We start from the raw sequence: 13785 nt of genomic DNA on the forward strand, positions 1-13785 counted from the left end.
CATAAGCTCTCACTGTTCATCATCGGAATTACTGCAGTTGCTTCCTAATAGGTAGGTCTTCCTGCTTCAGTATCACTGACTCTCAGTTTCTTATCTTTAGAAAACGTAAAGGGGTCTTTCTAGTTTATGAATCAGACCATGTTACTCTCTGGCTTCAAATTCTTCTACGGTTCCCTCGACTCTCCTCTTTTAGTCTCACCATGCAGCATGCCCTGTAAAACTGTCTCTGCTTGAAGTTCTTTCTTCTCCTTTATTAGCCTGGAGAACACCTATTCACCCTGTAAAGATTTAGCCTGGTGACTGTCCTTGAGTCTCCCCTGGGGCAGAGGGCAGCAACCCTACCTCTTCGCTCTCTCTTGTCAGAACACAAGGCACTCTTTACCTGAGTGCTTCCCGGATTATAATGGTCTCCTTGAAGGCAGATTCTGAGCCTTCTTCTCCTTTAGATTTTTGACTCCTTATTTAGTGTTTACCATGTAAATGTTCAATGGGTGTGTTTGTTTAGTCACTCAGTCCTGTCCGACACTTTGGGCCCCATGGACTGTAGCCCGCCAGGCTCCTCTGTCCATGGAATTTTCCAGGCAAGAGTACTGGAGCGGGTTTGCCATTTCCTATTCCAGGGGATCTTCCTGACCCAGGGACGGAACTGGAGTCTCTTGCGTCTCCTATACTGGCAATCCATGGGGTCATAAAGAGTTGGACACGACTGAGCGACCAACATTTTCACTTTTCAAATGTTCAATCGTGCTTGCTAAATGAATGAATGCGTGCATGCTGCGTGCTAAGTCGCTTTAGTCGGGTCTGGCTTTTTGCCACTCTATGGACTGCAGTCCACCAGTCTCCTCTGTCCATGTGATTCTCCAGGCAAGAACACTCACTAGAGTGGCTAGCCAGGTCCTGCTCCAGGGGCTCTTCCCGATGACATCTCCTTCGGCTCCTCCACTGCAGGTGGACTGGTTACTGCTGAGCCACCAGGAAGCCCAAATGAATGAACGCTTGGTTACATTACAACAGCTTCACCGACCTGTGTCTCATCTTGATGGCAAGTTGTGAACCACCACAGCAGATCATCCTCATGGAATCTTGACTACCTACCTCTCAACAAAGGACGAAAGTATATTTGAAAGAGTTACCAATTGATTGGGATTCGGGATTTCTACCCAGCCAGGTGACAGAGATCATTTACAAATGCCTAAAGGATCAAGGATAATTCTGTGAGACTGTCGAAGATGAGTATTGAAGAAGATTCATACATCTTGACAATTTCTATGTAGATTGGCTATATTTTAAAATTTTCTCTGCACCCCCATAAAGGAACTGAAAGCAAGTTTTAATAAAATGACTGTGAAGCTACTTCAAAAAATACCAAGAGAATAAGGGCAAGGACTGTGAAACTGTAAAACCCAATACCACCCTTCTGCTTATAATAGTTCTGAGATGTCATCGTTTATTCAGTTGCTAAGCCATGTTCAATCTTTGTGACCCCTGCAGCAACTGCAGTGCTCCAGGCTTCCCTGCCCTTCCTGTCTCCCGGGGTCTGCTCCAACTCACGTCCACTGAGCCAGTGATGCCATCCTACCATCTCATCTCAGATGTCACCATGTAAATCTTATTATTTTTGGAAACTAAAGAGCTCTTTTACAAAGTGAAAGTAAATCATCACAAAGAGTAGAACTGCATACCTTAGGACTTCGTGATCAATACAATGAACTCATTTGTAAAAACTAACTCTTTAAAAGGAAAATTATGCTGTGGCATATTTTGGAAAATGGAAGGAGAAGCACAAAACATTGAGAGTCTTATAATTTAATGGGATAAATAGTAAACTGATCATCATTCTTATAGTCAAAAATAAACCTAATGAGATTACTCTAGAGAGAACCCTGGTTGGGGATGTTCTTTTTGATGTCTCCCGGTACCTGGGGCTTCCTGGTGGCTCAGGCAGTAAAGAATCTGCCTGCAATGCCGGAGACCCAGGTTTGGGTCAGGGAGATACCCTGGAGAAGGGAATGGCAACCCACTCCAGTATTCTTGCCCGGAGAATTCCATGGACAGGGGAGTATGGTGGGCTACAGTCCATGGGGTTGCAAAGAGTCAGACACGACCGAGTGACTTAACACTTTCAGTACTTGGAAGGCCCTGTAGTTAGTCTTGGTCAGAGAAGAAGCAGCCGCATTGATGTTTCAGTTACACGGGATGAGTCTTCATGTGGAAGAAGACAGATACAGGTGTATGTCTTCATTGAGACAGATACCCTTTTAAGAGACATTCAGTACAGATGAAGCTGTTCTGTCTGACATATGCACACCTGGCCCTGCTCTAAAGAGAAAGATCAATACGAAACATGATCCTGTAACACACACTGCAATGAGACATCAACATCTCTTACAACAAACAGGAAAACAGCCGCAGCGACCTTCATTGGGAGTTCTATGAACACGTGCTGTGAGACTGGCTGAGAAAGTAGTGAATGGCTGCTGACACAAGGGAAAGAGTGACCACTTGTTCAGCTTTCCAACTCAACTAGGGGCAGTGAGCCACAGAATCTATGAGCTTGAGGGACATTAAAGGTTATTTAGTCCAGTATTTCAAGTCTGCATCCCTTGAGTACCTCCCCAGCAAGGTTTGTCCAGATCTGTCTGAGGCTGGTCTACAGAAAGTCTACAGAAAGTACACCCTACCTTTCCCCTGAGGCATCCACTCCACCTTTGACACAGGAGCTGCTGGCCTGGAGATGGAAGCCAACTCTCTTTAATTTGTAATGACTTGGAAGTGACGCACATATACAGAATGATTGATAATTATTCGGCTAAAGCTAACTAGATTATTAAGTGTGATTTTGAGGAGGGTAGTGTTAAGTAAAGGAGTCCACATAGAATAAACTTAAGTTGCTTTAGTCGTGTCTGATTCTTTGCAATCCCATGAACTGTAGCCCTCCAGCACATATGTCCATGGAGATTCTCCAGGAAAGAATACTGGAGTGGGTTGCCATGCTCTCCTCCAGGGGATCTTCCCGACCCCCGGATCAAACCTGCATCTCCTGCGACTCTGCACTGGCAGGCAGATTCTTTTACCACTGAGCCCCTGGGGAAGCCCCTACCAATGCATAGACTTACTTATGCTATGTTGAACTGCTATAGAAATGCCTGATTAACTTGATTTCTCATTTGTCATTGGTAAGGGGGTCAATGTTACACCCTAAGGGCAGGCATAGCAGGGCAGGGTAAGCTTTGCTGTACTGGAGGCCATGGTCCCAAGGAACAGCAATTTCAGAATAAATTTTTAACATTTTTATTTTATTTAAATAAGAAAACAAATGGGAAAATTCCAGGGCCCAGAGTCTGGGGATATTTAAAAAATGAACTATAGGAACTAATACACATTAGGACAGAAAGTAAGGCTTTCCTTTTCCTTTCTAGAGCCTCTCTCAAAGGCAACTACTATCAACAGCTACCACCGTGTTTTAAAATTATTTAAAATGTGAACCTATTAAATAAATTTAATAAAAAGTATTGGCTAATATCATCTTAGACTGAGTTAATTCAAAGTTACCTTATTTCACCTGAAAAAGTGAAGTTAAAAGTTTTTAATTAAGCATTTGAAAGCAGAGAGAGAATACATACATCAACAGGACATCAGAGGAGTCATTTCAAGATTCCAATAGGGCTTCTTTACCAGCTATGGGGCACTTTAAAAGTGCAGTCACACATAGCAGTCATTTTTAGATGTGCAGTCTGGCTAGCAACCGCATTTTTATGAGTCTGTAAAGGATAATGACATTTAAACATATGCATAAAGACACAAAGTGTTGGTATTAATGTGTTTATTCCTTACTTTTGTTGAAATGCCAGAGAAATGCCTAGCTTAAAACAACTTATATGCTTTATGAATCTGTTCATTATGTTTAGAATAAATACTTTAAGTCTAAAAACTCAAGGATCAAGAGGGAAGAACAAAAAAGTGGGATTGTGGGAGGGGTGTATACATGCTAGAATCTAATCTATTATAGATATGTTTCTTCTCAACAAAGAAGATTGGGAATTAAGTGTTTTAAAAAGGATCTCCTTTCAGGGTCATGTCTCCTTTATTAAGAAGAAAAACTCAGGAAAAAAAAAACTGTAAAGAAATATTTCTCAGCTGAAATAACACATAGAACCCTAGGAAAAGATCTAGAAGGATTAAATAATAATTGTTTCTGGATGGTGGAATTATTAGTGTTTTAATTTTCTTTTTGCTAATTTATTTTAAAAATAAATGGGACATCATTCTTCATTTAGTAGGTATACATCATAGAGAAATCCTACATATAAAAGCTTATAAATTTCTTCAAATTTTTTATTCTATTTGCTGTTAAAATTAATGACTGATGGACTGTAGATACTTTGCCAGTAACAAATAAGCAACAAATACTTTGGGGAAAAAAAAAAGAAACTGGCTTCATAAATTAAGCAGCATTTTAAATAGAAATCAATAGGGTTGAGGGCAAAGAGTGTGGGTCAAGAAGAATGAGCATTTAAGTATTTTACAGATAGGTGTCTCTCCTAGGTAAGACAGGGAGAGATAAACACACCAAGTTAAATCCAGAGGGTGGAGATAATGTCTTTGTATATTTGATTTATGTAAAAATGACGACAATGTTTGAGAAGACTTAGCAAATTCCTTTTGTGTTTCAAATCAGGAAGAACGATGGCCAGTCTGCTTCTTCTACATGGTAGTCAAATACAGTTTTCTAGAGTTTTTATTTTTCTGAATGAATTACCTTGTGTTTTACTTCATGATCTTTTATTATTAAGAGAAAAAAAAAGAGGAACGTTTAACTGGGGATGAAGAGGTCTTTAAAATGATTTTGTTGTGCCAAAAGTCTATACCAACTTGCTTTTCAACATTGTGAAATATGGTTAAATCTCCCAAAATCTAAGCCTATCACAACTCTCTGAAGAATAAGAATATGTATATTACATGTATGACATCATGGTCAATGATTTCCAAGTTGATTATCTAAAGTTCTAGTGCTTTTAAACCAAAACTATTGGTGATTTTCAGTATGCAAAGAATAATTCTGATTTAGAAACTGCCTACACATGCATATGGATCTGCTTATATTCATCTTTAAAATTGGAATTAAAATTGTGGATATTACAGTTCTGCTCCTGATCAGATTTCTAACCTTAGGTAGGTGAGGTAACCTCTCTGTTCCTCAAATTCTTTATCTATAAAATACAATGATAATATTACCTTTATTAAGATGAAATATTGTATAAGTCTCTTGAAAATGAATGTACAGAAAAAAAGGACTTTTTCTCCCTTTAAAACAAATGTTTCCTGAGTATGTTAAAGTTCGCAAGTTACTCTGAAACAGCTTTAAATTTGGAAGAGCTAATGTGCTAGCAGTATGTTTATTCTAGAATTTAAAAAAAAAAACAAAACATGCTTATTTGAGGGTAAAACAAGCGAACTTTGCTTTGAAACGGAGATCTATACCTACTATAGCAGATAATCTATATGCGTTTGGTTGGATGTTTGAACCTAATTATACATATGTACAGGGCTTCCCAGGTGGCTCAAGTGGTAAAGAATCCGCCTGCCAATCCCGGAGACACTGGTCTGATCCCTGGTTTGGGAAGATCCCCTGGAGAAGGAAATGACAACCCACTCCAGTATTCTTGCCTGAGAAGTCCCATGGACAGAGGAGCCTGGTGGGGTTGAAAAGAGTCAAACACTGACTGAGCATGCATGCATACATGTGTATGTGTGTGTGTGTGTACTTTTTCCCCCAATAATGACATTTGAAACTCAAGAGCTCAGACTACTTTTTTAAGAGCTCAGAGTTTAAGCCAAATGCTCCTATTTCTGCCTAAATTTCTCCCAGTGTGCTTATTATGTCCGCCATCTCTCTGGCATATCCTTTCCCATGTATTAGAAACTTAAAAGGAAACAACAGAAAACCTACAAGAATTCCTAGTGTAAGGGGGCAAATGCAACATGGGGACCTAGGTAGCCAGTTCCGATCCCAGTACTGAGATGTGGAATGTGTTTAGATCGGAAAAAAGAGCTGCATTATGGCTTAATCAAGCAAGGTAAAATAACTATCCAGTATGACAGCCTACATGTACCAGGTTTAGCACAAGTTTAGTAAATAAGATAAATCATATTCATCTCCTAATATCACACTAGGCCTTTTAAAAATGTACGGAGAAGTATCACAACATTGTAAAGGAATTATACTCCAGTGGAGAAAAAAAAGAAAAAAACTGTACAGAGACCTATGAATGAGGCAGGTACCATCTCACTGTACTCTTCAGGAGAATGAAAGAGAAAATGAAAGATCTCAGGAATTTTACCGAAGAGCATCACTGAACAGCTACAGTGTATTCTGATTTCAGTTCAGGAGGAAGGTAGCTGCGGAGGACTGTTTATACAGAATAAGCAGTGGACCAGCATCACCTCTGCCCCACGGGAAAGCTTCCCTCTTCTACAACATCTGTCTTACATCTCTTTTTACTTATACACTTATACTCATCGTCAGTTATTTTTTCATCCCTATCTTGTGTGTGAATGTGACCATCTTATTCTGGGTTTGATGCAATTTTTTTTCCTATTAAATAAAGATTGAATTAGACAACAAGAAAATTAACAGGTTGTAGCAATAATTTTTTCATTCAGGGCGAAAGGATATTAATAGCAATTAAAACACCTGGTCCTTCTTCCTTAGGGACAGAAATCCAATGTGAATCTTCTTCACTAACACAGGATCTCCAGAGATGAGCAGTAGCAGCCTCAAAGAACTGATTTAGCAAAAGGTCTGGAGAAGTATGGGCTTCCCTGAAGTATGGCTCAGTGGTAAAGAACCTGCCTGCTGATGCAGGAGACACAGGTTTGATCCCTGGTCTGGGAAGATCCCTTGGTGAAGGAAATGGCAACTTACTCCAGTATTCTTGCCTGGAAAACCCTGTGAACAGAGGAGCCTGGCAGGCTACAGTCCATGGGGTCGCAAAGAGCTGGACATGACTTAGCGACTGAACAACAGCACCAACCAACAGCAATTAGTGAAGTATAAAGTTTAGCCACAGGTCTAGAAAAGTCAAAGCAAATCATAAGACTGCTTGGGGACAACTTTGAACTTTCAGAGGTCTATGTGATTGCTATTATCAGTGTGCTACTTGAGAGAAACAGAAAGTGTTAAGTATTACTTCTTTTTAATTTGTTTTTGTTTTTGCAGATGAGAGAAAATTAAGATTATATTAAAATGCAAAGGGTGTTAGAATAAGAAGAAACCTTACTAACCTTCTAAAGATGAAAATATACTGCAGTCTCACTAGAACAGTCTTATTCTACATCTCTTTTTACAGACTTATTATTAATAGTGCCCTTTCATTCTAAAAAGTGTCTTGATTAGGTGATAAGTTATATGGTTATGTCACAGCACAGTGCTCTCATTTTACAAACAGGGTTAAATCTGTTTCTTCATGTCTAACCCAGACATGCACGGTGAACATGTCATTAACTGCTGAATTCCCAGGACAATGCTTTGTTCACCTCACCATGCTACCCTCTCAAAGTACAGGACTGATAATTTGATAGAAATAAGATGTATGGAACCTGTGGATTTCACTAATAAAATAACATCACTACCTTTGAGCTGCTCAAGCCATTGCAATTTACAGGTGATGAAAAGGTGCTTCGAATGTGCAAACTGTAGTCCGCTATTATCTCCACTCCGAAGGAAAATTCACACTTCCCCCACATCTGCTATACGTCTATTCTTAGCTACATGCAGTGGGCAGACCATTAGTTCTTTCCACGTCGGTCTCAGGCATGACCATCTTGTTTCCAGGCTCAATGCACTTTTTCTTCCACTCATAAGTAAGTATTTAAAAAAAGAGTTGGAATTAACTCGCTATGGCAACAATGAACAAGCCATGGCAAGAATTTTTTAGTATAGAACTGGAAACAGTAATGAATAAGTTAAATCACTGCATCTGTCTTCCTTAGAAACTTAAATAGCCAACAGTTTTCTTTTGATTGATCTTACCAACTAATACACATTTTAAGTTTTATTTCAAGTTGTACAGAGTAGAAAAAAAGTTATTTTAAAATCACAAGCCTGGTTTCCATGAAGCTAAAACTGCATATAAATTTGTTAATGGTAAAACAAATTAAAAACCATCATATTTCCAATTGAAACTCAAGATATAATTTATAAAAAGGATGCAAAAAGACATGAGTACTAACAGAAGTGTGCATATTAAAGACATTTCTTGAACTCTCTAACGCAGGAGGTAAGTTATACCCATTAAATCATCAAACTGGTTTCAAAATGCCCATAAATATTCCTAATCAATCAGCAAAACAGTATTCCACAGCAAAGTGTATATATTAGCAATAATATCAAATCACTCTTATCAAAAAGAAAATTTACTAACTTATTAATAATATAAACCAACTCACTGACAAATTTCTAATGTAACTCTATCTTGCTCTTTTACCACTAAAGGGAAATATTTGTTTCTTCTTAAGAAATCTTTGAAAAATTGTTAAAGCCTTAACAATTTATTTTTATTGACATATATTCTAACAAGTTTTGTAATAACTTCAAAGAATAAATACTGATGATGTAAGCACTTAAAATAAATATATGTAGCTGGACTAATCATTATATACAATAGTCTTTTCCTAAGGAAGGCAGAGAGTTCCTCCTATATGAGACTGAAGTTAAATAAAAAGTAATTTTTGTCCCTTGGGAATTTATGATAATGGATTTCCTTACAGACAAAGACAACATTAGATGCATTGTCAATAAGTTATGCATATTTAAAACTGCTTTCTTATGAATTTGCACTGACTTAATTATCCTACTAATAAACACTCTCAATTATCTTTCTGGTCAACAATATCATATTTGTTAAGATTCTTTGTTAAGTATGTAGCCTATAATTACAAAATAAAAAGCAGGCAAGTAGCCCACATGAAACAAAACCCACTTATTTTCCCTGCCTCTTTCATCTGTCAGACTAAAATAAGTAATCCCCAAATTTCAAGTTAATATGATTATAAATTTAGAAAACTATAACAGAAAAATACATGATGACAGAAATAACATCTTAACTAAATATATATTATCTCTTCATGTAGTTTGCATGTTTGTACAATGATTCTGTACTAGGTTAGGGAAAAATGAGAATCATAGGAATTCAACAAAAGGACAGAGACTGTCAAAGAAACAAATATTTCCCTTTATTTGATTACATTACATCTACTCATGGGACATTTGGAATAACTGAAGTTCTCAATTTACAGACCTATAAATAATGCTATTTAACCGAAATCCAGCCAGCCAATAGCACCATATACTTGAAGAGCTTACTCATGGAAAAGTAATTTCCACACCAAGTCAGTTTAGTAGAGTATAACAGTAGACTCAGAATGATCAGCATTTCAGAATCAGAACAGTTACACTCAAGAGTACTTTATCAAGAGTGATTTGCCTTACTCCTTCGCCAGCCGCACATTGGATATTTTCGCTCCGATTGGTATTCCATATTTGTGCAAAGTGTTAATCAAAATCTCCCTCATGTCGTCGTTGTAGGAATCAAAGTCAAACACGTTCCTAACCACACTGGAGAGACCTTCAGTGGGAAACTTCTGTATTAAAAAAAAAAAAATTTCACTTATTACCATGTGACAAAATACACAGTATTATAAAGATTTCCCAAACTGACAGAACAGTAATGATCGAATAAACTTCACTAGACCTTTTCTTACTAGACTTGTCAGATAAATGGATAGGAGGAATGCTTTTCACTTTTAATGTTTGCCCTGATGACTTAATATTTTTCTTTTTCAATAAATATCAGAATTTGAGGGGGAACAGTATTTTCCCTCAAATGTTAAATCAGTACCCACATCCCGGGGTTTGGTGACTTTCACCACTTTCTGAAATCTCCTGCTTTTAAAGTGAGTGATGGGCTTCCCTGGTGGCTCAGTTGTAAAGAATCCGCCTGCAGTGTGGGAGACGCAAGTTCAGTCCCTGGACTGGGAAGATCCCCTGGAGGGGGAAATGGCAACCCATTCCAGTATTCTTGCCTACAGAATTCCACCGGGCTACAGGCCATGGGGTTGCAAAAGAGTCAGACATGACTTAGCGACTAAACAACTAGATGGACCAAATTAAAAAATGCTACTTAAATAAAATGAGTGTTACAGACAGCTGACTTCACACTGGTGGGGTCCTCTGGGTCATTTACTGCCTCTGTCTTGATTCTCTCTAGGCGCTGGGATCTCAGCTGGCCTTGCCATGGTTTTACAGGCAGAACAAAGCTTTCTATTTTCCTGTCTAGGTTTTCAGAGGTCAAGAGTTCATTAGGTTATGACTGTTTGCTTGGAAACCATCATTTGTTATAAAAGCAGAATCTACACAGGCTTTTTGTCTTTACCAAGGTGAAAAGTGAAAGTGAAAGTCACTCAGTTGTGTCTGACTCATTGCGATCCCATGGACTATACAGTCCATGGAATTCTCCAGGCCAAAATACTGGAGTGGGTAGCCTTTCCCTTCTCCAGGGGATCTTCTGAACCCAGAGATCGAACCCAGGTCTCCCACATTGCAGGCGGATTCTTTACCAGCTGAGCCATAGGGGAAGCCCAAGAATACCGGAGTGGGTAGCCTATCCCTTCTCCAGTGAATCTTCCCAACCCAGGAATTGAACCAGGGCCTCCTGCATTGCAGGCAGATTCTTTACCAACTGAGCTATCAGGGAAGCCCTCCAAGGTGAACTATGCATCATAGATGGCTATAAGGAATTTCATTCTCTTGCCCACTTGCTCTATCCAACAAAACTTTCTCACAGTATTTACAGGTATGTCATCAATACTAATAGTTTCCAGTCAGTTTTTTATCTTCAAGGCTTTCATTTTCAAAATGAAAATATTTTCACTCAGAGACCATATATTCTTGTTGTATAAAGTCAAATAGTAGTAAAGCTTCCCTTCTGTCTCATTCTCCTGTCTTCCCACACCCCTCAGAAAACCTCCACCAAATTTCCTAACTCCTTGGTAATAGCCATGGCATGGAACCTTGACAAAGTCAATTCAAAGGTTAACAGAAAATGTTCATTTGGATTACAGACGGTTCATACTATATCACCTGAATCAGTATTAAAGAGAAATGGAAAGACTTGGTATAAATTAATCCTTCCTGGTGGCTCAGACGGTAAAGTGTCTGCCTACAATGGGGGAGACCCGGGTTCAATCCCTGGGTCGGGAAGATCTCCTAGAGAAGGAAATGGCTACCCACTCCAGTATTCTTGCCTGGAAAATTCCATGGATGGAGGAGCCTGGTGGGCTACAGGCCATGGGGTCTCAAAGAGTCGGACACGACTGAGTGACATTACTTCAGTATGAATCAGTATTAAAGAGAAATGGAAAGACTTGGTATAAATTAGGCAAAAACCAAACAAACAAAAATCTGAAAAAACCAAGATTAATGACTTCTTTTAAACTTTTACATACAGGCAGGTGCCATACCTGCAAATGCTTGACTATGTTGACAACCTCTCTGGTAGAATAAGGGTAGTTAATAATACCCTGGTCAGCTAAATTCCTCAGCTCTCCAAAGGCAGCAACGAGCTTCTGAAGGATGGGCTCAGGCACATTTGGGCCGTACTGCCTGAGCATCTTGAGTTCTGAGTAGGGTTTGGGATTATCCACTGCATGGCAGCTAAAAATATCACCTATGAGGAAAAAAAAAAAAGATTCACATTCAGTATGCAACTAACCCCTTATAAGGACATAGCAAATACAGAATGATCAATGAAAGAGCCATGGGTTGCTCTCCAAAGCACTTCTATTTTTAAATGTGTAAAACTGCATAGAAAGCCTGTCCAACAATAGGTATACAGAAAAAAGCAAATGACTAAAGCAAAAGCAAATGAGACTGAGTGATGTGTGGTTTATTCTACATAGATTTATTTCTGTTAAAAATTATACGACACTTGGATATAATCTCACTGGTAGATATTCGAGTACAAAGAACAGAAAGAGAAGTCCCTGCAAACTTCTGCCAATCCCACTCCTTCCCCCACAGGCACCCAGGGTTAACAGTTCAGTGTATTCATTTTTTCATACCTGTCAGTATTTAATATTTATTTATTTTTAATTGATTCATGATTGCCTTACAATATTGGTCTTGCTAGTATTTTTAAATGCATATACACACACAGACACATATATATATATATATATATATATATATATATATATATATATAAATCACTCAGTCATGTCTGACTCTTAACGACCCTATGGACTGTAGCCCGCCAGGCTTCTCTGTCCATGTGATTCTCCAGGCAAGAATACTGGAGTGTGTTGCAATGTCCTACTCCATTTTAAATGCATACATACAAACATATATAGTTTTGATAATTTAGTCTTTTTCCATTAACTGGAAAATACTCATGTGGTTCTGAGATTACACTTTTAACTTTATAACACATGGTAAATATCTTCAGAGATTATATACATATATGCGTGCATTTTTATGTATACTAAAAATGGGGAAATTAGTATCATCACTCTCTAAACAATTTATATCTTGTTCAGATTGCTAGAATACACTTTGTAAGTTGGTTTCAGAGAAGTAAACATGCAGAGATAACATCTAAGTAAAAATCAAGAAAAAGGAACTGGAAACAAAATATTTCACCCATAATTTAGACAACTGAGAATATACTAGAAAAACATAATCTATGCTCAAGAGAGAGAAATTTCTCAAATAAAAGTTCACATAATTTTGATTTATAATCCAAAGGACAGGGACCAAAGGAAGTTAGAGTAAATAGATTTGCATTATTTAATATGTTCATTTGAGAAAGGAAGGATATTTAGAACTTACTTTGGCTCAGAAATGACTCAAATAATTCTTTTATTGTTATCACATATTCATGAAAGCAACTGAATAAAATGCAACCATGATAACTTCAAGCTTGTATCTCATAGGTTAAACTCATTCAAATACAAACATGAAATACAGATTTGGCCTTTTTTTTGGTGAAAAGCAAATGCAACACTAATATAAAGCTGTAATCGACCCCTTATTCGTTCACTCAGCAAATAATGATTAAATTCCTTCTTTGTGCCAAGTAATACCCTATGTACTTTACAGATCTCAGTGATCAAAAACACACAACCCCCTGTCCTCATGGAGTTCAGATTCTGGCGTAGGGAGGCGATAAACAATAATTGCAAATGTTAGAAATTGTATGTTTCAAGGAAAAAGAAAAGCACAGTACAGTACTTGAGGAATGGTGATGGCGGGGGACGTCAGACAGGTCGGCCTCACGGAGGAGGTGACAGCTAGGCAAACGCAGGTGTGTGATGGAGGAGCGCGGCAGGCACAGCTGATGCCAAGGCCCTAGGCAAGCAGAGCTGGCATAGCAGAGAAGGGGCGGGGGGCAGAGGCGCTGGAAGAGCGTGAGCGACGGGACAGCAGCATGGGGCAGGGCAGGAAGAAGGCCAGTGAGCTCAGGGGATGCGGGAGACTCGTCTGGGGAAATGCTGTGCATGTTGAGCATATTCGTGTACATGCATCCCTCCTGCCTTTTATTTTCTATTCATTCAAATGGCAGACTACTACACAAACTGTTCTTATTGTTTCACTTAATACATTTCTAGGAACCTTTTTCTCTTTGGTATCAGCATGTAAACTCATGCTCCACCTTTTTCTAAACAACTGCATGGTAATCTATTGAGTGGATATAATAGAATTTCTCCATTCAGTCCCATTGCGATGTA

General features: G+C 38.5%; 1 protein-coding gene across 1 annotated transcript in view; it reads right to left on the reverse strand.

Annotated features, from left to right (window-relative positions):
• VWA8 (von Willebrand factor A domain containing 8) overlaps nt 1–13785 on the reverse strand; it is a 366079-nt gene that overhangs the window by 165347 nt on the left and 186947 nt on the right. Inside the window, exons 25-26 of the mRNA XM_043892308.1 lie at nt 11521–11726; nt 9491–9642 (exon numbers count right to left, since the gene is read on the reverse strand). Of these exons, the coding sequence (XP_043748243.1) occupies nt 9491–9642; nt 11521–11726 (358 nt within the window). The remainder of the gene's footprint in view (nt 1–9490; nt 9643–11520; nt 11727–13785) is intronic.

The sequence above is a fragment of the Cervus elaphus genome, chromosome 30, assembly GCF_910594005.1.
Source record: "Cervus elaphus chromosome 30, mCerEla1.1, whole genome shotgun sequence".
Taxonomy (NCBI): Eukaryota; Metazoa; Chordata; class Mammalia; order Artiodactyla; family Cervidae; genus Cervus; species Cervus elaphus.